This window comes from Chanos chanos, chromosome 2 (assembly GCF_902362185.1).
Source record: "Chanos chanos chromosome 2, fChaCha1.1, whole genome shotgun sequence".
In the NCBI taxonomy this organism is placed as follows: domain Eukaryota; kingdom Metazoa; phylum Chordata; class Actinopteri; order Gonorynchiformes; family Chanidae; genus Chanos; species Chanos chanos.
Window position 1 is genome coordinate 51,867,231 of NC_044496.1, and position 25,777 is coordinate 51,893,007.

Consider the following 25,777-nt stretch of genomic DNA (forward strand, 5'->3'; position numbering starts at 1 on the left):
CCATGCTAGTATAGTTACAGAACGTACAATTACTAGACAATGAAAGTTTCCTAGGAAATCCTAAAACTCATTAATTTTACTGTTAGCAAGCTGTCTGAACAATCAAAATAGTCACTCAGCTAGCTAGCTATCGTAACCAGCATAATCAAGACAAACAGTAAGCTCTAGGCTGAGCTACGAGCTGTATATCGTCTGGCTTTTATTTAATATCCTGGCAGCCAAAAGCATAAGAGTTGGCGGCTTCAATGTGTGACATTATCGGCTTTATAACTTTCAACTCGAAATACGATTGATAGGCAGAATAAAACGCCAAAATTAAATAAAACATAATGTACTCGCCTGTTGTGACACCACTTCTCCACCAGACGTCCCTCGAAGCTATGAGCGTCTACTGCTTCTGGTCTGGGTAACAGAGCAGCTACAAATATTTCGTTTTTGACTGCCCCCAACCTTTGTGGAGTGTAAGTACTTTCCCATTTTGTATCCAGAAAAAATGTACAAATGTACTCTAAAACATCTGTCCCAAAACGCAAACCAGTTAATGGTGTGTATGAATTTATCTGACATTTAGCTTTTCTGAACAAATCTTATCGATGTTCTGTGTAACAGAAGTTCCTGAAAAACAAGGTATCCAAACCCCAGTAAAAAAAAATCTGATTGTGTTACACAGTCAGTTTCTTCAGATAAAACTCAACTCTACAGGGATTCAGAGGCCAAGCTTTTCTGTTATTCCATGTAACTGATCAGTCTAAGGCTCTGTCCAAATGATTCCAGAGAACAGAGCCACTGAGTATTTGTCAGTGTGTCAAGAAGAAAATGTGCTTTGTCAAGTTATGTGTAATAAGCACAATGTGCAGCACACTACCTTAGTTAAATGAGACATAGCAGTCTTGAACAATGCAAAAAAAGGTACAATGAAGAGAAACAAGATTAACAAGGATAGCCGCATCTATTGTAAAACTTTACTTATAATATTTATTATACACAAGGGAGTACAGTACAGTTCATGGTTTCTTCTCACATGGCAGCAAATTTGCAGCACAATGTCCTCCAGAAAATCAACATTTGTGTTTCATTTTCTAAATGGTGTCAAGGGGTCAAAGATCACTGAAATACAGCAGCTCACATACCACATAAACAACAAATGAATAAAAATGAAATGCAAGTGAAAAAGAGTATACAAGTTCCATAAATATAAAGAGACAAAAAAGAGGGGGGAAAAGATCTCTCTCTCTCCACAATTCAAGGAGGGAGGAAGGAAAAAACAAAACATGAAACAAAGATGGTCTCTGCAAAACAGTACAGTTAAGGAGTGGAAAGAGGCATTGGACTGTTGTAGGGAGCATCAAACTTAAAGTTTGGGGTTTTTTTTTTTAAACAATGATTTAAAAAAAAAATCAACTTGTAAGGCATGGGAACACAGTGTCTGACATGCTGAAATTGTCTTTACTGAAGTGATATCGACTTTTATCTTAAAAGAAACAAACAAAAAAAAAAAAAACAAGGTCATCATATATTCCTAGAAGAATACAAAAGAGAAAGAGTTCCTAGAATAAGTTTCTACATCATGGGTTCAAAAAAACAAAAACAAAAAAAACCCAACCTCTAACCAATTAATGAAAAATGGAAATTGTGGTCAAACCTTGAAAGGCAGGATATTTTCAGCATTGGCTGAATGTTACAGCTCCTCTTGAGAGAGGATGCATGTGTTAAAATCCTTCACTCATACAGGAGAATCCTTACTGACATCAACCTGATTCATCCACCAAATCTGTGACTGATATTAGATTTAAGAGTCCATGACACCTACTGTTTTGCATTTTAACTAGACTTTAAACAGACTGATTGATAAGGCTCTGAAGTCCCGACTGCAATACTGTCTACTGTCATCTTAATTCAGAAATCTTTTGTTGAAAATGTTATCTGAATTGAGATTGTCCAAAAAAAAAAAAAAAAAAAATAATAATGATAAATCAGTGGGCAAAAATGACACACATTATTTGTGAACATTTTAACTACTTAACTCATTTTAACTATTGCCTAAAATTTAACTCTGAATGTTTGCATTATGTTACATGTCAAAAATATGATATCAACCAGATTAGGTAAGTTTTGCATGGGTTCAGTCTGATATAGTGCAATACATTCATCTATACTGTCTTACCTTACCTCACATTATAGAATGGATGATGTGTTCTCAAACATCTACATTTTTCAAAAAGAAAACTTCAGGGAGTGAACATTAGAATATGGTTCTATATTTCACAAAGTGATCTAGGTCTACGTCTAGGCTCTTGAAGCCCATGATGCATTTTAATCTCTATGGAACTCTAAAAGAAGTGCTACCCATTTATCAGAGGCACCTGTTGAACCGTCTCAGATTACAGGACACGTACAAAGAGCTGAACAGAGCAGGTTTCAAAATTAAACATGTTTGTCCGTGAGCAGACAATGAATAGACAAGAGTGTCACGACGTTACGGACAGAGAGGCAGATGTCCTAGGGCTGACAACCAAGAGTGCATTTACACCTTCATTAACACTGGCTGTGTAGCACTGTTTGATTACAAAAACAAACCAAAAAAAAAAAAAAAACCTCTGTAAAATGTTGACTAGGTCCCAGTAATCCACTGCATAAGCAATGCCCATACACTCTGCAAAATGGGGGCTGCTCAAGACATATAAAATAGTCTTTTTAGATACAATAACTCTTAAATAGTGAGAACCTTACTGTGAATTTTGAGGTTTGTAATGTGGGGTGAGGCAACACTCACAGTTCCTTAGATAAACAAAGAACATGCAACAACTTTAGAAAGCACATAATCATCTGGTAGTTTTTAATTCATCCTTTCTGACCATGGAAAACTTTAAATGTTCTCATGACAGTGGAGGCATACCTTAATGGAAGGTAACAAAAAAAGTGACACTCAGTTTAAAAACAGACACACAAAGTGCATCACTGAGATTTACTAATTTCTGGAATGTTCCCACTTTTCTTTTCTTTTTTTTCTTTTTTTCACTGAAACATGAGCAGATACCATCTACTATAAAAAGTGGTACCGAGGGTGTCAACAGGTAAAGTAGTCCACATACAATAGAATTCCTGCCATTTTGTCTAGTCGCTTGTTATTTTGTGAAGAATCCTGGCCTGTACAAGTCACATGGTTGGCAAAACTATGAATGATCACAAATATATTAAAATGTTGATGCTTAAGACACTGCTGTTATAAATGTGATGTTACCCACCCATCTGTATTCACCCGTCATATTGTTGTTCTGCAGAAGTTAAAAAAGAGAATGTAAACAGCTTGAGGGGAGAAAAAAAAACCCAAACATAACAAAAAAAAAAACCACAAAACAGCACCAGACACTAACTATATACCATCTAAAGGACTTCTGATTCAACAGTCACAGCCCCACAGCACCAGTTCCAATCCCCCTGTGTGGAGTTGCCAAGGGGATTTGGGTTGAGAAGGCAAAGGAGGTACCAACATCATCTTGAGCGTCTTGTGCGTCAACAGTATTACTGAGATTGACCTAGTATTCTGCCGGGTACCACCTGGACAATCAGCAGTCAATCTCCCTCATCTTCCTTACATGTGAGTGTCTGTCACTGTAGACCCACGGCTGAAGAGGCCTTTAGCAAGTGAATGAGTGAGAGAGAGAGAAAGAGAGAGACAGAAACAAAGAGAGAGACAGAGAGAATGAGAGAGAGAGAGAGAGAGAGAGAGAGAGAGAGAGATAGAGATAGAGATAGAGGGGGAGAGAGAGTGCACAGAGATCTGGAGGAGGTCTGACCAAAACTGGAAGTATTCACTTCTCTCCTTCCACCACATCATCCCATGATGCGTCATGTTCCTCTCCCTCCACCTCCCCCAGCTCCTCTCCATCCTCAAACTCTTCATCTAGGCACTCCTCCCCCCAATCCTCATCAAATGCCTCTCTCTCCTCATCCTCAAACCCTACTCGGTCATAGTCCTCATCGTCTTCGTCCTCGATGACCTCCACGGCCTCCTCATCGTCCTCTTCCCCGATGACACCCTCCAGAACCTCCCCCTCATCCTCCATGTCCTCCTCTTTAATGTCCACCTCTTCCTCTTTAACTTCTACGTCCCCTCCTTTAATGTCTTTGCGGGAAGAGGTGGAGGAGAGCAGCATGCCGCCAGTCAGGTTGGCTGTGTGCGGCCCACCGGGGGCTCTGTAAGTGGGTGTGTTAGTGCTGGTGAGGAACAATGGAGTGGCAGGCGTTAAGGCTGGCTGGTTTATCCTGGCCGCAGTGACGCCGGCGGTGCCAGGGGTCGGCCGTAAAAGGGGAGTTCCGGGCACGTACTCTCGGATCTCCCCCGGCTCCAGAGGGTCGGGGCCGCAGGGGTCGTGTTCGCTGCAGGACAGTTTGCCATCCAGTTTGGAAATGAAGAGCATGCCCTCCCGGTGCTGCTTGCAGTAGGACCTCGGACACATCTCGCAGAAAGACGCCGCTTCCAGACCACACTCATCACACTGATGCCATGGACACTCCCAGCGCCCTGAAAGAAGTCATTGCAGTCCACACTGGTTGATGCCACATTTGATATATTTAAAGTGTGCACAATAACTTTTCAAATATGATGTGTACGTGATGGACATGTTCAAAGACGCATTAAAATAGTGACTTAATCTACAGTACGACTGAGTAGCCTTTACAGAGAGAGCAACAATATATGCTGAAGTCAATACATTTACATACAGACATCTTGAGCAAAAGTCAACACAGGAAACCCTATCAATCAAACTTAGCCTATCGAATGAGCTCACGTATGTGTTGGAAGACTGTTCTACATGGAGGAGTTCGAAACAAAAAGCATGACACGGTGAAAAGCTCCAGCTGACCTGCAGGTCTCTTGGACAGGTTGAGGCAGTCAGCATGGTAAACCTTGGGACAGCCAGGCTTTTTGCAGGACACAACCTGTCCTCCGTCCCCGCAGTAGAAGCAGTCGTCCTCCCGCTCCTTTGTGACTTCAAGCTTGTTTTTACGTTTCGGCGGAACCTTCTTCTTCAGCTTACGCGCCTTGTCTTCAGCTGAGGGCTGGTTCTGAGAAGAACAGGTCAATCTGTTTACTCTACTACGGATACGGTTTACCCCCCCATGTTTTCAGTCTAATTTCAGACAGGTCAGTATCCCAACTTTAACAAAAACATTGTTTAGTGTTACGCTCAGTTTCATATTGAGAAATACTACATGGTATTCACTTTACCTTTGGTCGAACTCCTAGGAACCCGCTACAGTTTGATGCCCCACATTTACACACAGTTTTCCCATTCCCTAGACACTCCAGGTTGTAATTAAAGGTGAGTTCCACACCTAAAAGAAAGTCATTCAACAGAAGTGTAAGGAAAAAAAAACATATCTATTTCAGTTTGTGACGGAAGGCATGGTTTGAGTGCCATTTCTCACCTGTTGGGATATCCTCTAAAGCAAAGAGCCCCACTCTTGTGTCTCCATTAACCGTCCACTTCTGCGTTTCACAGTTGGGCTGGCAGCTATGATTCATAAAACGGGCCTGGTTACCCTTTGGCCCGGCATCAATGATCCGGTCCTAGACGTAAACAAGAAAGAAAACAGAATGCAGTTGTTTGGCTGGGGGGCGGGAGGGATTTTTGAACAGTAACTACTCGGCCAACCCATAAATAGGTCACTCAATTAATCTCACGAGATCAGCTCAGCGTAGCTTTTGATCCATTTGTTTGGTATGTATCGCGCGTGCAAGTTCTGCAGCGTGTAACTAGTGTAACCGCACAGAATTCAAAGCATTTGGCAAACATGACAGCTTTCACAAAGAACAAACTATAAATACATGAACAAATTATGACTGTATGTGCGTCACCAACAGGTAAGAGTAAGACCAGTGAACAAAGTTCTCAGAAAAACAAGTGAGGAAAATCAACACTTTAAACAGTGACGAGTAAAAGAGAACACGCAAGGTGGCTGAGACTGACCTTGTCAAGGGTAAGCATGTAAAAGTTGCAAATGTCGTTTTCCTGTGCGTGCTTGATCCTGGCACGACACTCCTCTTCATCGATGACTTCGCCCACGTATTCACTCACAAAGGCTCCCTGCAGAAACATAGCACATCGTGTCAACGATCCCATCACCGGCAAAGTTTCGACAGTCATTTGGGTCCCCTAAGGTAATTGGGGGGGACCCTGTTACGCAAAAAACCCCAAATGATTGCAACAAAGACGGATTTAAATTTCAGTCAGGAAAAGGGGAAAAAAAAAATTGTACACACCTTTTTGATATCAGATACGCTGCGCAGACCCCATCCACGTGAAAGAGTCCTGAAGATCTCCACCTCTGAATACTGGCGCTTGGTGAAGCACTGGTTTTGGCAGCGCTCTCCAGCCGCGCACACTTGTGGGTGGCACTCGTACATCAGCATTCGGTTGATGCATTCGGAGTCTATGCCGCACGGGTTCTCATCTGACGCCTTGCAGTTACAGCGGGGGATTTCTGATAGGTCTGCTGTGACTATCTGTACCTTCCCTATTGGCCGGTTCACCTGGAGGACGTTATGCACATAGCCGATCAGAGATTCTACTGGTGTTTACTAGAACATCACAACGCACCGTATTTCAGCGGGAAACCAATACATAGAGCAAACACTTGACAAGGAGGTAGAACTAGAGGAGAAATTTGGGGAATATCCATTATAAAAAAGCAATGTGTCTCAGTGTGCGTAAGATCACCTGGAACTTTCTTCCACAGCGCTTTTTTCTATGACAAGACAACTGTAGGGTGAGGACAATACCTTTATATGTCTATATGGAGGGGGCTTCTTGTCGTTCTTCCTGTCTTCCTGGAGTTGCCTCATCTCCTTCTCTGCCTGCAGTTCCCTGAACCTTTCAGCTGCTTCATTTAAAGCTGACAGAAAGGGACAGACAGTATCATCCCTCTGAACAGTGCACTAATGACATTATTCATCATTTAATACAAACACCAGTGTGTATAAGTTAACCATATAGGCGGAATACCTTTCTTGTAAATGGCATCTGCACCCTTTCCCATCTTTTCTTTATTGTTGGCATCACCCTCCATGTATGGGAAACATCGAGCCTGATACGTCCAGACATAGTCTTTGGAGCCAAAGAAATGCACAGGAAACTCCCCCACCTCATGCCTCATGCGCAAGATATTTTCAGGAACATTTTTAGGTAGACTAACTTCAGCAGGCCACCACCTAAAAAAAAACCAAACCAACGAGGTTAAAATGGATCTATGTATCTTCAAGCGACTGGCTTAGCTATTTTTTTTTTTTTTTTACGTGTAGTATCGTGTTCTTTTTACTGACCTGTAGCGGCCAACTTTCACCCACAGAATATCCTTATAGTGGGGTTTCTTCCCAGCTCGACAGTCATTACAGAACCAGCTTCCTTTGGGCATGTCAATGTTGAGACACTCACGGTGGAAGGCAGCAGGACAGGATTCACAGCACAGCAGACTGCCCCCTGCAGATCAAGGCGTGTTACAACAATGACAAAAGATCAAAGGCAGCTACTGCCAGATGCCTTAAATAGCAAGTCACGTCTCAAAAATCTGAGGCAAACATCTCAATTATACCAATTATGATAAAGTCTCAGGACGTCTGAGTGCGAGTTTCATTTTTGGAATAACTTTGACTGATTCAGTCCACGCACATTTGTTTAAAAAAGTGGCTGCCATAAATTATAGCTATGAGAGAGCACTTGAGAAAGAACCTGACTCTGACAATGACTATTTTAGTCCACAGTATTATGCATTTGGTTCAGTATAAGAGTTGTTTGCTCCATTTTGGAGCAGCGAGAGATGTGTCCTGGTCTGACCTTCAGAGCAGACGAAGCACCAGCTGACGTTGATGTGCTCATGGTTGCGGCACCCTTTGCGTGGGGTGAAGTGATTGGGGCAGAGGAAACTATTATTGGCAAGGGGGACGCTGCCAGCAGCCATGCAGTAGTCATTGGCGTGGTAGGCTACAGGGCAACGCACACAGCGGGTCAGACGACCTGCAGGAAAAAGAGACAGCAGGTAGAGTTTTAGAAACTGACATCAAAGTGAGTCACATTTGCAATCCCTAACTAATACGGCTGAATTTTCAGTACTGTATCAGTGACACATAAAATGTCATCATCACGTGACAATATTACCAACTAAGTTATCATTAGCTTAATTCATTAGTCGATGTTGTGTAGAAAAGAAAAACAAACCATAGGGTTCTATGGGTTAATGAAGCAGTTTGTTTAAAACTTCCACCAGCTAACAGTGTTCCATCCGTTTTACTGCATTTAGCATTATTTCACACCCCAAAACTCACAGAGAGACACTCACCTTTAGAACTACAGGGATTTGCAGGGTTGGTGATGAAGCAGGATAGACAGACATGGAGGGAGCAGCGAAAGCCACGATTCTGGGGGACGGTTGGGGTGTATTTTAGGATACAGTCCATATGGTAGAACTTTCCACACACTGGGACGATGCAGCGTTTCACATCCTGCCCTGCCTTCTTACACACAAAGCAGGTGTGCACACCTGGAACAGAGAGCACTCAGAAGCTTTAGTAAAAATTACTCAGCAGCTGGAGGGAATACATTATCACAATAGGAGACATTTCTGATAATAACGGATTACTTAGCAACGGATTATTCAATGTTTTCGAGTCCATTTACTCACACTGCTACTGATTACTTACACTCAGATAAGAGTCAGGATGGGAAACAAAAGGCCTTTCTATCAGATTGAGAAATCTCAAAGCTACTAAAATCCTCGTATGGTGTTTTCTAACAGACTATTTGCTTGGACCAAAATAAACTTAAAAAATAGCACAAACGATCGCTGTTATGTAGTTATGTAGCGTCTTTGTAAAATATGCAATGTATTTGTGCAGAAGAACCACAGGACAGGTAAAAGGTGGTACGGTTAGGTAAATATAGGGTAAACCAGACGGCCCACCTGTGGTACACTCCTGGCAGATAAACCTGCCCTTCGGCGTCTCCGACAGGCCAATACACTGCAGGTGAAACGCCCCACAGCACTGCCCTTCACAGAGGAGCAGCTCCCCAGTCTGCTCGCACACCTGGACAACATCAACACAGACCAACGATTAGAAGCTCGGTGACTTTCATGAAACTACACCTGAAGCCAACAGACTCATCTTTAAATTCAGTACCTTTCTTTTTGTTTGGTTATTTATTTGTCTGGTTTGTTTTATCCACAAAGGTAAATAAATAAATAAATAAATAACCCAGTGAATACAATAAACCAAATAACACAACATAAAAGAAATCTTGCACGAATAACACTTAGGTTTCCCAAGCTCTACTGTTCTAGGCCGTTGTTTTTTTGACTAACCTGACACACATTCTCCTTCAAAGAAGCAGCACCTCCTTTCTCTACTTGTTTTTTGTTGCTGGACAGCCCTATCTCACCAGGTATGGACTCTCTGCCCGACAGCGCAAAAACCTACAGATAACGGGAAAGAAAACATTTATCTTAAACAAATCAATCAATACTCAAACCAGAGACAGATGAAATTTTTCTTTAACAGTTTACTTTTTTTTGTCCTCAGATGCTTTATCTAGCAAGAGCTATTCTTCTGACCTCAGAGTTCAATGGCCCGTCTCCATTGGTATGCGACTCCGTGTCCGCTTTGGGTGTTCCCTGATGGGAGGTCTCCTCCACCTCTGGGGTCCGCGGGTCATCAGGACTCTGGTGCTGTGTAGGGGAGTGTGGCCTCAGATCGCTTCCTGTATGTGATACAGCTGAAAAGAGAGTGGTAGAGAAATATTACCATCATATTTCACCACTGCACGAGACAAAATCAGCATTGACTAGAATTATACCATCAGTTTATGACATTCAACGTCTGAAATACGACTGGAATATAAAACTGATATATGACCGGTATATATCGATATCAGTTATACCTGTTTTAACTACTTTCAAAAGAACATTATGAATAAAACTTGCAAACCCACCTAATGGAGGAGAATGTCTTGACAAACCAGATACAGGCTCTTCTTTCCGAACAGACTTCTGTGAAACAATGAACAAGGCAAAAAAAAAAGAGAAGAACATTTAATTACTGTGTAATTCTGCTGTGACCCAAATAAAAAGTTCTTGAACATTAAATAGCGAAGCAACCATGTTCCTTAAAATTACCTGTGTATCCTTGAGAACTGGCTCATCCAACAAATTACCCTGTTGCTTACACTCCTGTTTAAAAAAAAGGGTAAAGTACATGGGAAAGGTTTTAGTAAAATGGGAACACATGGTAAAATCATTTGAGAGAGAGAAGCATCATTTAGAGAGAAGCATTACCAGTGAGAGCACCTCTTCAGGCCAGAATACTTTTTGACTATGTGGAAAAACATTCTCACCTTTTTCTTTGGAATCTTCAAATGTTCTTCTTCCACAGCACATTCCAGAACTCTGTGAGAGGGCTTCCTTGGTCTCTTTTTATCTGAGCAGTCTGAGGAAATCATTTGGAAAAAAAAGTAAATTATCGAAAAAACTGGTGAGTCACCTAAAACAGTTGTTGTTTAATACATCTACTGCCAAACAAAACTGAAAATCTGACCAGGTTTCTTTACGGATGCATCTTCTTCAAGTGATGGAATGAGGGGTGAGTTTACAGAGGTGACGTGCTGTTCTTCAGCCTGCTGACCAGGTTCTGCTACTGGAGGTTCACTAGGTGCCGTGCTCACTAAGTCAGCCACTGCTTGCTCTGACATTTGCTGCTCAATACCGGTGTTGCCTGGCCAAGACCCCTGTATTTAGCAATGTAAGAAACAATAAATCATACACAGGGCCAGCAGTGTTTACTTTACACATAACAGTCTGTTTAGCGTGTAAAATGATAAACAGGGCTTTAAAAAAAAAAAAAAAAAAAAGTTTACCGTTCTACAGAGGTCTGGGGTTTTCTTCGTTTTCTTCTTTGGAGAAAATATCTGTTCATACTCCTCATTCCACTCAAGAAGTCGTTTACTAGGCTTTCGAAGCCTTTTGTTCTCTGTACATACAGGTAAATAAAAATTAAAAGTTACGGAAAATTACTTTATTCATTTCACTTTTACATTCAAGAATGAGTAAAAACATGACTTTAAGACACACGAAACCTCACCAGATCCCTCTTTTTTTGCAGAGACATCAGAATCTGGGGTTCCATGGAGGCTGTCTTTAAAGAGTCCATTAAGCTCTGAGGGCACCTTCAGAAGGTCGTCTTCATTCGTTTGACCCTGGTCATTCTTTAGCTTGGCACCCTTTTTTTCTGTCCCTGCCTCAAACGTTTGCCATCTCTTCTTTGGAGCCACTTTGGTGACGGTTCCTTTGCCACAGACATCAGGGACAGCATCAAGGTAACATTTTGAGAGCTCCCCTGAGAGAGGCAACCCTATTCTAAGTGCATCAAAATCTCCCGTCGAGTGCTGCTTCTTCAGCTGCTTGTCCGAGTTCGTAGCCTGAGAAAGCGTGTCACAACCTCCCTCATATTTATGTGTTTCTTTTCTACCTGTGGACTTGGGTTTGGCCCTGCCCTGTTGGTGCGACGTTGGTGCCTTTCCTTGACGGCCATTCAGTACCCTGTTCCCAGACGTCCAGTTCTTGGTGCAGGGACCAGTGCCTGGTGCCTCTGCTCCTGAAGGGGTGGGAATGAGTAAGGGTTCCTCTTGGATAAGTGAAGATGGGGAAAGGGGTGGAAGGGTAAGAGGCTTTCCCTCCTTCTCCCGGCTGTCATGCATATCCTTCAGAAGCATGAGGCAGGTGCTGAAGTGGTATTTTGAATCAGCACGTAGCAGTGACTCCTCTGAATTGCATTCTTCTTTCATCAGAGACTTAAAGGAAAGCTCTTTACAATCACCGAAGGCATCCACGGGTGAATGTGAAGGAGACAGAGAAGAGTGAGACGATATGTCTGAGAGAACAATTTCTTTTTTGATCTGGACAGAACCAAAGGCAGTAGCATCTACAGGGCCAGATAAGTGATCCCGGACTTTGGTCAAAGATCCATTATGGACGTAGTTATTATCTGGTTTGATTCTGGTAAACTTGAGAACAGGATGAGCTGGAAATTTGTTTCTAGAGGGAGAGAGCTTCGCACTTGTGGGATCAGAGCTCTCCGAAGATTCTGTTTTAACCTGCCAGTGGTGATCTGGGATATCAGGAGAGATGTTATTGTCAGAATGCGGAGAAGAGGATTTACAGTTTTCACCTGATCGAACTGTGCCTTGTTGATCAGTGTCTTCGATGGCTTTCAAAGCTCGAGACATCAGCCCACTGCTGGCTGGGAGATAGAAAGAGTGCATTTCATGGGTTCCATCCGATAATCCTGGAGAACTGCTCAACCTCTGCTTCGAGTCTGAAGCATGGAGGACTTTGTTGTTCGGAGTGATGTTATTTTTTAATGTACATTTTGAAGCAGATATCCTTTTATCTCCCTTGCTTGAATTAGCTTTTGTTTTTTTACTTGTGCGTTCTTTCTTCGGTTCTTTCTCAGAGTCCTCCTTAGATGACTGCTCCGACCGTTTAGGACATAAAATCCTTGGTACTGAGTCAATATCTGAGTAAGGGCAGTCTCTATGGTCAGACGTTTGGTGTTCTGACACAGCAGGTGTTTTGCTCACCTCCTGTCTGGTGCTTGACACTACTTTGGAGACAGGTACTTCATTGATATTAGTTGGGGCCTTCAATGACAAACCACTTTTCTTACAATTGCTAGATTTCTTTAAGCTGCCTGCTTTTTCTTGAGGCGGACTCTTGATGGGTTGGTCGTGACCATTTGAGAAAAGAGGACTTGGTGAAGAAGATGGAGGGAGGACAGAGGAACAAGAGGGGGCCACAGGTGACTTGTCCTCTGTCAAAGTTGTAGGTTCACTGACATCTCTGATGGAGGCAAGGGAAGGTCTCCTTTCCAAGGATTTAGGTTTAGGAAGTGACGCCTCTGCTTCACGCACGCTGGCTAACCACGATGGCATTAGACGCTTGGGTATCTAAGTGAGGAACAAAGAATTTGTAAGCTTTACAACCAAACACAGACAAATATAAAGTCTGCAAGTGCAGTAAAAGCGCTTCACCACATCCCCATTTCAGTATTCAGCAGCTGAAACTGCCAGTAAAGTAAAGATAAAACCGTGTGATGAAAGATTCGCGGTCAGTTATTACCTTGTATTTGTAATCTTTCTCTCTCTGTCTCCCTCGCCGCCTCAGCACAGGAAGGCTTTCAAACTGATGGCCTCCTTCAAATGGATAAGTGGCTTTTCCAGGGACCCAAGCTTGGTCCACCATCTCCCCAAACGTCCTGAGGAAGTAAAGCCTGCACGGACGACGACTAGGCTCTGAAAAAATCATACAGCAAAATCCACATTTGATGACCAAAGAAACTGGCTGAAGTTCTCATTATTGTGGTTATTTTTATTACTGGTAATAATTATATTAACCTTTCATTCTCGTGTGTATTCCAATTAGTGGATCAGAGGTCACCTGACAGGGCCACCATGGTCTTCGATTAAATTTGGCCCATACAACATCACCTACTGCGTATTTCACTCCAGGAAGTGGCTTCTTCTTTGGGCTGTTAGGCTATAAAGATATTTTTCAGAGTCAAAAAAAAAAAAGAAAAACATTTTTAGACTAACAAAAACCTTATTAGGTACAGTGTATATAGGGTTACTTTTCTGACACCATAAAATTTTGCATTGTGATGAGATTGTGTGAAAGTGTACGACCTATGAAAATTACACAAACAGAATTTTTAGAACAATTATATGTGAACAACAGGTACACTGTTACCATTTATAAACAACAAATATTAAGAAAGAATTTGCGACCAATCACTGAAATAAGAATGATAAAGTAAGCTTACATGACTTGTGTGGGGGTTGTTGGGTGAGCTAGTTGATTGGGATGGACCGCAACCAAAAATTGATGCAATGTTTTCCGTGCTAGGCAGTTCGTAGTCACTGTCTGAATATTCATCCAAACTCTCAAAATCTGCCATCATATCCTCATGCATGCTGGCAGAACCTATGTCAGGGTCTTGTGGGGTCGTATTTTTAGCAACCAAGTTAGAGACATCAGGTTCATGTTTGTTTGTACAATGGCCCACCTTGGAGCTACTGGAGGGGCAAGCATTTGTCTTATTTCTTTTTTGGCATTTCTTTGATGAATATTTAAATGACATCATCTCATCTTCCTCCTCTTCTTCGTCCTCCTCTTTGCTGTCCCCACTGTCAAACAACGTTGATTCAAAATGCAAGTACCCATTCGGGATTGCAGAATAGTGTTCCAAACTATCCGAGCTAACAGGGGAGAAGCCATTCTTATCAAAATCCTGAACTTTTGAGTAAGTTCCCATTTCACTATTAGCATGCGACAAGGGCGAGCGGACCATGCTTAAGCCAAATTCAGGACCTCCCACCGGACTGTGCATGTGCAATTTATTCCGGCCATGAAAGTCACTGTCCTGTAGATTCATGTCTGGCCTGTTCACCATGGTTGTCAGGTCCTGGAGCCTTCTGAGAGGGCTATAAGTGGAGGAAGAGTCTTTCTGATTGTACGAGAATGAGGATGTGTGTTTGTATACAGAGCTGGACAGATGCATGGCAGACTGCCTGTCTGCTGGACGCTTTGTGCTGTGCTGATCTTCACAAGAAGTAATGTGGCTATCAGAGGCCTGAAGCTCCTGTTGCACAGAGCGACACTCCAAGCCATCCCTAACAGCCACTTTATATGTCTGATTCATGTTGTCATGGCTCCATCCTGCAGTAACAAAAAAAACAAAAAATCAAACAAACACGCATTTAATAGAGTTTACTTGAGAACCTTATAATGCGTCTTTCAATGTTATTAACGCATATTAATTGTAATGGTTCTTTCCATAGTGCGCACATCAAGAATAGTTGATTATGAGGAAATTTCTGGGTTGTAGTGTTATGGTCCCAATAATAAAAAGGTCCTAATTTTTAAAAATTAAGACGCTGAAGCAATCGTTTAATTGAAAAAAAGGATACAACACAAACATAACAAGTATGAACGTACTACTTCCTTTTAAAACAAAACCTGACATTTTACACACAGCGTCTACTACTGAGCTACACAATCATGCTCACATGTAATTACCCGACATAAGCTGCTACCCCTATTTAGGCCGTCATGTCAGAAGCCACAAGGGAAGACAAAGATACAAAAAAAGGACATGAAGAGTCTCCCTACTCCACAGTATTAAAAGATCACTGTAATGCCGCTGCAATGTGTACGGCTGATTCGTTCAAACACTATCAATAAAATGACAATAATGTACATTCACATCATGTCTGAGTCAGGAAGCTAAGCGTGCCATCAACACTATTAGTGTAGCTGGTTTATATACAGGCAACCCTACAAACGAGGCAGTAAGTAACCTATTTCAAAAAGGGCGATTTGTAAATACAACAAACACAACGAGGGTAGAAAAGTCGCCGGAATCTTACCATTTAGGAGTCAGTCACAACAAAACCATTCGACAGTGTTTCAAATTTGGACGTGCAGCGGTACTTTTTTTCAATTTGTGAAAGCGGATCTGCAAAATCCCAGCACCAGCTCCACTAGGCCCAGGCTCTGCACTCATTCTCTCCACTCTATCGCCTCATCGGCAGCGTCCCCTCAAAATGAAGATTAATTCATTGACAAAATCAGCCAAACGTCTGTAATTTCTCCGAGGCATCTACATACTGTAAACGTAAATACATCTGAAGTAAACGTCAACTGCTGCTATTTCAATTTAAATACATGATTGTTTGCTTGCTATCGTGTGCCCCTGGTTATGTTAAAACAAGCCCTGACTGACTGTGCTGGTGAACAACCAATCGGCACAGCCACCCAACCCCCAGTCAGTCAGTATACATTGGGGCAGTTAGCTCGATTCACAAGTCCTCGGCATAAAGTCAGGTACTATGAAAATCTACATGGAGTGATTTCAAGATAACCAAAATAAATGTCTTCAAATCACGAAATATGTATAAACAGCGGTGCAAATAAAACGAGATTTCAATGATATGGAATATGCCACATTGTTTTTCAACCCAAACGCCATTAGTTTCCTTGTCCTAACAAAGGCGTAACTTCCTCCATTTTAGACACCCGGACTCTGGGCATACTGAAAAGAAATTAATGTATATGGGCAGAACAAGACGGCAAACATCATGTTAATAAACAACGTCATTCAGAACAACTCGTTCGCTCCCCGTCGTTGTTAGCTACGATTTTGTATGACTTTAGAAAATATATAGGCCACGCATGTTGAAAACATGACAAGTGTGCGTCAACGTCGTTGCAGTCACGTCCTTTTATGTCTAGTCGAACCGTATCGAGTGATATTATCTGAAATAGGTATTTTGTTTAGTTTGGAGCAGTTACAGAGTTTGAGTTCAAAAGATGAACTGTAATAGCTGCAGACAGCTTTAACGAAAGCATCAACATTAGTATAATAACATATTTTATATTATTTGTCCACAGAATGTTAATTCGAAATAGCGTCAAAGACATAGGAGTTACCCAATCCTCAGCTAAATCGAGTCTCTAACGTGTAAATGACTGACAATATGGTCGACTTAGGTGAAACGGCAGTTTGTTTACTACATAAAATTCGACTTGATATAACCATTGTCCAGGCCTGCAATTATGTACTCTGCACGGAACGCAACAGAAAACAAAGCCTAAAGTTTACCCCTTTATTAAAAAAAAAAAAAATACGTGTGTCATTGGTTTCTTCATCTGACACTGATTAAGAAGTGAAATTGTGGTAGTATCGTATAAGCTATTACCTGATATTTGCTTGCAATGAGGAGTGTATTCGTATCTGACTACGAGTTTCCCTGTCTCCCCCACATCCCCCATATATCCAGGTAAAATGTACCCACATGATTCGGCTACTACGCGTTCAAAAATTAACCTCGAGATATCTTCAGCCTCAGATCCGTCCAGCAAATGTCAACAGTTCAGGAATTTCTAAATGAATTCACAATTAATGATCTCTGTTTGCATTATGCAAACAAGAACTGACCACTTACATGAAGATTCACCAGTAGTCTTCTCACACAAATTTTTCTAGTTTTAAATGATCCTCTTTTTATTTTTAGCTACTCATACCTATAGATATTTGCATATGCTCACACAACAGCACTTTCTCCATAGGTCAAAGACAAATCTAACCAAAGTGTGTAGAAGCATGTCATTCCAGGAATGATAAACAGGTGATTATTGAGAGAGGCTGAGCACCATGGTTAAAATGTTGACAAGCAGTGATATTTACATGCTCTTTTGTGAGGCAGGACAATTTCTCGCTGGTACTTTTCAACACCTTATTATAACACAATACCAGAATCTAACTGTCCTTTAAGAAGCATTCTACCATAGACCACAAAATAGCATAAAAATGTTATATAAATACAAGTGAAAAATTAAGCATACAATAGGAACATCACAAATGTAGCACTTTCACACAGACTAAGCAAAAGAGGACATTAACGCTTAATAATGAATGATTTTGTATTGTTTTGTATTCCACACAAATAGAATATGAAGTGAAACACCAAATGACAAGCTTACAGGGAAAAGTGTGTACCAAGAAGACATGTTAAATTAAAGCATAGATTAAATAATCAAAGATATTGTCAATAACACAAGAGCAGCTAGGTTTACTTTTCACTGAAGTGAAATCTAATGACAGATTAATATAACATCTGTTCAAACACAGTAAAGGTAAATTTAATTCACAAGACTACAATCATGCACATTTGTACAGTAAGGTAACATACGTGTTAGAGTGATAGAGACTGATTATGCTCTTTGGATAAGGATTCACAAAAAAAAAAAAGGATCATAACAATATTACAATGTAGCATACATAGCAAGTATAAGTCTAAGTATCAAAATCTTTTTCCCTCCTGTCACAAGTTTGGCTGCGCAAACACTTATCAACACCACTTTGGACATGCATTCCCATCTTCACTTGTAGATCATAATAAATAGAAAAACCTGACATCACTCGTTAGTGTCTTTCTCTTTGACTGTGCCTTCGCACAGACTTCTCTTCGGCATCATGGTGTAGGGGAATGGTGCACCATTGCAGGATCCTCCATATTCTAGTTTATTGAGCCTTGCCAATGTCTTGATGCTACCCGGAGGCCGACCTGGGCTCACCTTATAGCCTGCAGCTTTAGTGGTTCCCAACGGCCTTCCGGGACTTGTTTTGAACCCTGCCGCTCTCGTGGTCCCTGGGGGTCGGCCGGTGCTTGTCCGATATCCGGCAGACTTTGTGGTACCTGAAGGCCTTCCTCTCCTCCCTGATTTTCCAAGGCCTTTCTTTTTTTTCGAACCCTCTGGAGCCTCAGTGCTCCTCATCCTTACTGTTTGAGGGTGAAACTCATTTTGGGTGTCCTGCATCTGACAGGACATGGGCTTAAGCATACTCTGTGGCAAGGGGGGCAAATTAGGAAGGGGGAGCTGTAGAGGGGGAGGGGGAGCAGGTGGGTAAAATTTGTTGGACTGTGAGCTACATAATTCAAAGTGACTGGATGGGTGTTGGCCATCCTCAGCTAGGCCTCCCAGACCATAGTCATTGTTGTTGGAACTTACTTGGTGCATCATTTTCTGTGAGAATGAAGCATGCACAAAAGTTGTCAGTTGCAGCACACTTTAATACACAACACATTGCTAAAGTTACGGAATTAAAAAGTATGGGATAAGAACGAAATTAGCTTCATCTGATATATATGTGACCACAATGTTCAATTCCTCCTGAAATGCATTTGCTAGTTTTTATGCAAACTGCTAACCAGCACTTTCAACTGCATGTATGTGTTTGTTTTTACTGTTTATATTGACACACAGAGAGTTGGTAGGCAAATCAGGTAGCTAAAGAACTAAGACGCTGTATACATGAACGAAAAACTATGAGTTTCTAAAGAGGGAGGGGTAACGCACAATGGTTACTGTAAACTAGATGACGAGGATTCCGCTTAGTCTAGACCACATTTTTAAACATTAAAGAAAGCAGAAACATGCATTTATCGAAATGCGTCCGGACATTGTCATTTTTTTTCCAAGCTAATGCGTCGCTATGTCTTGTCTGAATGTTTTGTGATTCTTTTCTCCTTACGTGCAAATAATAGGTTTCATGTCTCAACTGGTAAAACAAAGCGTAAGATGTTAGCAGGCGCATAAATCCCCTTAATACCACACAAAGATCATGATATATCAAAAACAAGTAAATTACTTTACCTCATTTGTACGCGGATCATGGAATGCAAAGGGTTAAATATGAAATAGATATATCTTCCATCCTTGAAACCAAAGCATATTGCTATTTACGTCGGGGTACGACCATCCAGACACCTTAAGAATACTCTGTCAGTGAAATACTGCTATTATTGTGATCTGTAAAATGGATATTTTTCCTTGTATCAGTGAGGTTTAAATCTGAGAGGCAGCCATTTTCGTTGAAAAAAAAAATAATATTGTTGGATGGTATAACACGCATGCGCCAGATTGTACAAGGAAATCATGATATTCTTTATTAAATCCCTACAGAAAACTCAAATCCGCTTCACTGTAACACAGTTCATCGGGGAAAAATGCACATAAGGAATCATTATCGCGAGGCACATAGTCGGTGACACATGTCAGTGACTGAAAACGACTTTTAAAACAATAACTTTCGTGGGGATGAATATTCATTGTCAGTTGCCTCCCTTAATGGACCTAAATCATAAGATGAGAATTTTTCTCCTTCTCTTTGTGGGTTTCAGTGATGTTATAAAAAATATCTTTGCGCTATTGGTGATTTTACAGAAGAACACTTGCAAAACACTTTTTATTATTCTAAATCTTTATTCTGGATACCACAGTTTAAAAATGTCATTAATAACTCTCAACGATTCCAGCCAACAAAACATGTTACTATTTGATATAAAAAGACTACATTTGCTTCTCCACAACTACACGAACGTTTGTTGCGTTAACATCCCACATAACTTATGACTAAGGCCTGTTGCACGGTCGGCAGGATTTTCCTTAAACCGTAAGAAAAGCTTTTCTCTCTGAAACCAGAGACTAGTTGTTTTGTCTTTGAAATAACACTGATGTACGAAGGAAAATAAGTTCCTTGTTTATTTATTAATATTACTGCGGCAGTTTAAATCTGTCTGCATTTGCACACTGCTCGAAAGTGGAACAGAATGTTTAATGTGACGATCTTGCACTAAGCACCTCGACGATCAGTTCTGACATCTGGTGGTAAAGCTGCACATCACATTAAAAGAATGTATTCCTGATGACCAGATGTACACCATGATTCTATGAAGACTGATTTATTAATACCCTGTAAGAGTTTCATCTATACCTGTGCAGTGGTGATCACAAATTGCTTTAATTGCTTCTTGTTAGACAGGGCTGACGAACGTAGAGGGTCAAGAACATCAACTCACAAAACTGTTCCTGAAAAAGATTAAATTCTAGGCCTGCAGCTCTTCACGAACAGTAGGCCTAGCTAAATTAGTACTGTAACTCGCACACATGCTATATCGTTGGCAAGAAGAGATCACTCAGACTGTGTATTTAAATATTAAGTTAACCTGTAGTGATTTACAAAGATCAGCGTGTGACCGAGCCACTGAAGGCAGTTATGGTAATAAATGGTATAGTAGAGCAATGTAGGGCATATTAGTGCTGTGGGAGCTGATTTTAAGTCTACATTTAGGCCTACTGGGGTTGACTATCTCGAAAAGTGTGTGTGTGATGTGTACACCATACTCATCCATTCACAGACGAAAATATATTTTTTTTAAAAAGACTATTGAGAATAGACTCTTCCCTGTTCTGTTCAGGTGGTGGCAGCAAAGTATAGTTCTCAAGACAGCGCCCCCCTCCCGCCCCGAAAACAGGGGCAATGCAGAACAGATGACGTCAACCTACATGATCGAATTCCTCTTTGCTATAGTGCGCATCATAACCAAGCTCGAGCCCGGCGTGAGTGCAGAAGTAACATCACTGTAGTGTGGGGTTTAAATAGTCTAAAGAAGAAAAGTATTTTACTGTGTGTTCAAATAATCGCATGGGTTATAGCAAGAAACTATGAACTGATATATGGTTTAGAATATGAGCGAATTTACTCTTATTGTAGGTTAGGTTACTGACGGATGACGCGATAAAAACATAGACAGGTAAATCTAAAGGTAGGCTGATCGTAGTTTCTCGAATAACCGTCTATTCATAAGCAAACAACATGGAAGAGAAGGTATTCACCAAAGAACTGGACCAGTGGATTGAGCAGCTAAACGAGTGCAAACAGCTATCAGAAAACCAAGTCAAAATTCTCTGTGAGAAGGTAAGTTCTGAAACGAGCCTAAATTTAAATACAACTCAGTTCTGCATCAATGTTTTTTAAAAGTGAAGCTATTGCACGTGTTATACCCATGGACCCGTAGATACAGTATCTAATTTTGTTACCAACCTAGCTACACCGTTACATTACGCCTTCCAACTGGTCGCTTGCATCCGAAGATGGCGGTGCTGATTTCTACTATTATTGGCTGTCCGACTTGCATGAAGGTAGCTATTGGTAGTTAAATGGGCAGTACAGATAGCAACCAAAGCTCACTGGGTGTGCTCACTTTCTTATATTTGGTTGTCAGGCAAGAGCTCGAGACCAACGCGAAAAGCTGTTGGTAGTACTGTAACTTGCTTTTCGATCGTAGATTAGACAGGTCTTGTTCCGATAGAGGGATGCTGGTGTGTGTCACCAACATGCAACGCGTAAAAATAGCGCGGAAAATTCAGAATGTCACAAAGAAACTGTTAATGGTATTCCTGTTGCCTGTGAAAAGCATGTAGTAACCATTAAATGCTTAACTACACTCGTTTATACGCAGACTGCCTGTTTCTTATTTAAAATCTACCACAGTGGTCTATATTGCCACTGTGCATAACACGAACTGAGTGGGTCTTTTATCAGGTTTACACTATTTGTTTGTTTGTTTGTTTGTTTATGTGAGGTGGTTGTAAATTATAAACACTGAAGTAACATTACTGTGATGGATAGCTATTATAATGTAGTAAATGTGTTAATAATAAAAAAAAATACTTTATATCGAGGATATCATTTCTCATCTTTCTGCAACTTCTGTGTCAGGCTAAGGAAATTTTAACAAAGGAGTCAAATGTCCAGGAGGTCCGTTGCCCCGTCACTGTCTGTGGAGATGTCCACGGACAGTTTCATGATCTGATGGAGCTATTTAAGATTGGTGGCAAGTCACCTGATACAAATTACCTCTTCATGGGTGACTATGTGGACAGAGGCTACTACTCTGTGGAAACAGTCACACTTCTAGTGTCTCTAAAGGTAAATTGTGTATATTATCACTATTACATTTCTCATTGTCCTTTTCATTTTTTTTTCTGAACTGAAACTTGTCTTTTGCTTTATTCTTTCCCTTAGGTTCGATATAGAGAGCGAATAACCATTCTTCGTGGGAATCATGAAAGCAGACAGATCACTCAAGTCTATGGTTTTTATGATGAATGCTTAAGAAAATATGGAAATGCAAATGTCTGGAAATATTTCACCGACCTGTTTGACTACCTTCCTCTTACTGCCCTGGTGGACACGCAGGTAAACCAAGTAGTTCATTCAAAGTTGAAAAGAAAGAACAATGTTTTGCCAATTCCTTTTATCTAAGGACCATGTTTTCCTAGTCTTTTAGCCTTATCTAATATAAGATATAATAACAATAGACATATTGATATGCAAAGAATAAGCCAATGAGTATAATACTTGAGCCAATTTAAGATAAGAAGCAAAGATAAGAAGCTAAAATTACACATGTACATTTTTTTAAATTGTCATATATCTGAGTAATTCTCCACACAACTGCTGCACCTTTAATAATAATGAAATAACTTTTCCATTCTAGATATTCTGTCTTCATGGTGGATTGTCTCCTTCAATTGATACGCTGGATCATATCAGAGCATTGGATCGGATACAAGAAGTTCCCCATGAGGTAACCTGGTGGTAGTAGAATGTCAGGTGGAGGCATTTGCTGACTGTAATCATGCTGTCTTTCATTACTAGGGCCCGATGTGTGACTTGCTGTGGTCAGACCCTGATGACCGTGGGGGATGGGGCATATCTCCCCGTGGAGCTGGATATACCTTTGGCCAGGACATTTCTGAAACCTTTAATCATGCTAATTGTTTAACACTGGTGTCCAGGGCTCACCAATTAGTGATGGAGGTAAGTATGCCAATAAAATGGAAAAGAAGAGAACTTGTAAAAAAAAAGCAATACATGTTTAATTTGCATGTAATCTCCACATTATGTCCAAAACTCCTGTTCTTCAGACTTGTAATCTGTACTCTTCTCACTCATATGGCATCTACTCGTTTTTGTCATAACTCTCTAAACAAACATATCCCATGTTCATTTTAAACATGGTAAAATAATGAAATTGCACTATTTTGTAGGGCTACAACTGGTGTCATGAACGTAATGTGGTAACGATCTTCAGTGCACCAAACTATTGTTACCGCTGCGGTAACCAGGCAGCCATTATGGAGCTTGATGACACTCTTAAGTATTCCTTGTAAGTATTAATCCTTCAAGCCTGACATAGAAACAACAAATTTCCTGTGACTAAAACCAGACATACTATGTTTTATAACTCCCAAAGCAGGAGTTCTACACTGTGTATTTCCTCTGTTGTGTTTTTCTTCCTTCAGCCTGCAGTTTGACCCTGCACCTCGGAGAGGGGAGCCCCACGTCACTCGTCGAACACCCGACTACTTCCTGTAAAAGCAGTATGATGAAACATTGTCTGGCAGCACCATCAACTAGTGAACTGAGAATGCAAAGGACAAGTGCACCAGTATGAGCAGTGAATGGTTCAATGAATATCTCTCCATGGACTAATATGTGTGCCATACTCATAATGCAGCCCCCCCTTAAAATCACGTGAATTTGGCACATCATCTTCCCCTAAGCAAAAAATAATATTATTGCGCTTTATACAGTAAAATGCTGTTGTCTCTCTAATGGGTTACCACCCAAACAAGTTAGGATGAGAATCAGTCCATATGATTTATTATACTAATGTACCTTCCATTTTTTGGTATCTGCTCTTGATTTTAACATTACCATTTTTTAGACATTGTTAAAGCTTATTGCTATATAGTGTTAAAATATCTGTGGTGAACAGAAAATAATACCATGTATTGTAGCAATACTTCACATGGCATTCGGTCTGGAGTTGTGAGCAGTTGTTTGACAAATCTTAGTTTACTTTTTGAAAGGTTACATTATGACTGAAAACTCTTGTCTTTGCTCTTTTCTATCCAGTAAAAGTTATTATACATTGTTTTATAGAACAGAAGCATTAGTTTGTACTGAATGCCTGAAAGGCACATTTTCCTTTTACTACAGAAACAACAATAGTGTTTTCCATTTTTAAAAATATATTGATCCTTTTCTGTTGTTGTAGCTGTAAGATGAAAAAGCCCCCCCAAAATGTTGTTGGCAAGAATTTGGCATTACCTGATGATGCATGTATGGATGCATAGGCATGTGTGTATGCATTCGTGCATGTGAGTGCATGTTTTGTTTATTTTACAGTGACACCACTCAAACTGTTTTGTAATTATAAAAAATGTACACTTTATGAGAATGATAACTGAACATTATGGTATTTTGAAGGAATTAATATCACAGTTTTGCTGGCCAAACATCTAGACAGTCAAGTCATGATGATGCAACCCACTGGTTTTTAATAGGGTTCGCCTCACTAGGAAATTAAAGGCCACTAGATGGGGCTAAGTGTCTAAGCCTGTTGGAAGAGTGTTATCTGTTCCTACAATTGTTTTCATGGTTGCATAATTCAGAAAATTAATTTTCTTATAGACGTACAATGATCTGTAACTTGTTGATCATGATTGACTGGATTTGAATTTCAGTTTCACCAAATCTTGCAGCTAGTGGTGGGGTATCAGACAAAATTTGAATGAAGAAATTATCCTGTGAATATTTTCCTGCTGTCCTTGAACATTACTCATTTTCGGTCCTATCGCACAGAGCCAACTTAAACTACTGTTGTTGGTGTTCAAGGTGATTCTGACCTCCAGTCAACATTTTTGACTAGAGGGATACTTAGCGCAGAATGGCAATGCTAATTACCCGTAAAGTCTACAAGAGGACGATTTTAGGAATTGAAGCAACCCCTGATAGCTTGTTTTCAGCTACAACTTTATCAAGACTATAGAATTTTGGACCATTTGGAGGAAACCACCTCTGTCAGATTCATTCTCAAGATTTACAAATTAATCTTTGTTTAGTCACTGAGAGAACATTTGAAGGGGGGGGGGGGTTTCATACTTCACATGTATGTCACAACTAAGAATATTTATTTGTAAATACATAAACTATTTCTCTCTTTTATATAGATTTGCTTTCTCCCTCAACACATTGCTTAAGAAGTTAGAAATAGCTTTAAGTTTAATGGTACGTTTTTGTTTTGTTAAATAGTTATAAGGTATTGTATTCTTTTGTCACAAACAATGTTCTGAATATCAGCTATTTTGCTCTGATGTTGATTCATTTTTTGTCAAAAGGGTGCCTTATCATTACTTCTTTTGTGCATTTGTGATAAATGCTACGGTATCTACAAACGAGAATTCACTAGATTATAAAATAAAAGTCGTTGCTGTGAACAGTATATTGAATTATTAGTCCAGTTTTCATGTTTGT

General features: G+C 40.5%; 3 protein-coding genes across 3 annotated transcripts; 1 reads left to right on the forward strand and 2 right to left on the reverse strand.

Moving 5' to 3' along the window:
- Nucleotides 1-3,769: 3,769 nt before the first annotated feature.
- On the reverse strand, nt 3,770-15,553 carry nsd1a (nuclear receptor binding SET domain protein 1a). Its single transcript, XM_030765536.1, has 24 exons — nt 15,474-15,553; nt 13,868-14,763; nt 13,443-13,584; nt 13,168-13,340; nt 12,716-12,995; nt 11,132-12,289; nt 10,908-11,020; nt 10,589-10,778; nt 10,389-10,480; nt 9,987-10,044; nt 9,610-9,755; nt 9,361-9,471; nt 8,962-9,085; nt 8,341-8,541; nt 7,839-8,018; nt 7,328-7,484; nt 7,011-7,216; nt 6,788-6,900; nt 6,269-6,538; nt 5,976-6,092; nt 5,434-5,575; nt 5,234-5,340; nt 4,869-5,070; nt 3,770-4,525 (listed from the first exon to the last, which is right to left on the reverse strand). Exons 2-24 carry the CDS (start codon nt 14,744-14,746, stop codon nt 3,813-3,815), a joined length of 5,874 nt encoding a protein of 1,957 aa, XP_030621396.1. The 5' UTR covers nt 14,747-14,763; nt 15,474-15,553; the 3' UTR covers nt 3,770-3,812.
- Nucleotides 15,554-17,602: 2,049 nt separating this feature from the next.
- Nucleotides 17,603-19,473, reverse strand: LOC115805749 (UPF0461 protein C5orf24 homolog). Its single transcript, XM_030766424.1, has 2 exons — nt 19,264-19,473; nt 17,603-18,633 (listed from the first exon to the last, which is right to left on the reverse strand). The coding sequence occupies exon 2, from the start codon at nt 18,628-18,630 to the stop codon at nt 18,025-18,027; it is 606 nt and encodes a 201-aa protein (XP_030622284.1). The 5' UTR covers nt 18,631-18,633; nt 19,264-19,473; the 3' UTR covers nt 17,603-18,024.
- Nucleotides 19,474-21,011: 1,538 nt separating this feature from the next.
- Nucleotides 21,012-24,135, forward strand: ppp2caa (protein phosphatase 2 catalytic subunit alpha a). Its single transcript, XM_030793621.1, has 7 exons — nt 21,012-21,367; nt 22,172-22,381; nt 22,478-22,651; nt 22,953-23,042; nt 23,114-23,275; nt 23,506-23,624; nt 23,761-24,135. The coding sequence occupies exons 1-7, from the start codon at nt 21,266-21,268 to the stop codon at nt 23,831-23,833; spliced, it is 930 nt and encodes a 309-aa protein (XP_030649481.1). The 5' UTR covers nt 21,012-21,265; the 3' UTR covers nt 23,834-24,135.
- The last annotated feature ends 1,642 nt before the right edge of the window (nt 24,136-25,777 follow it).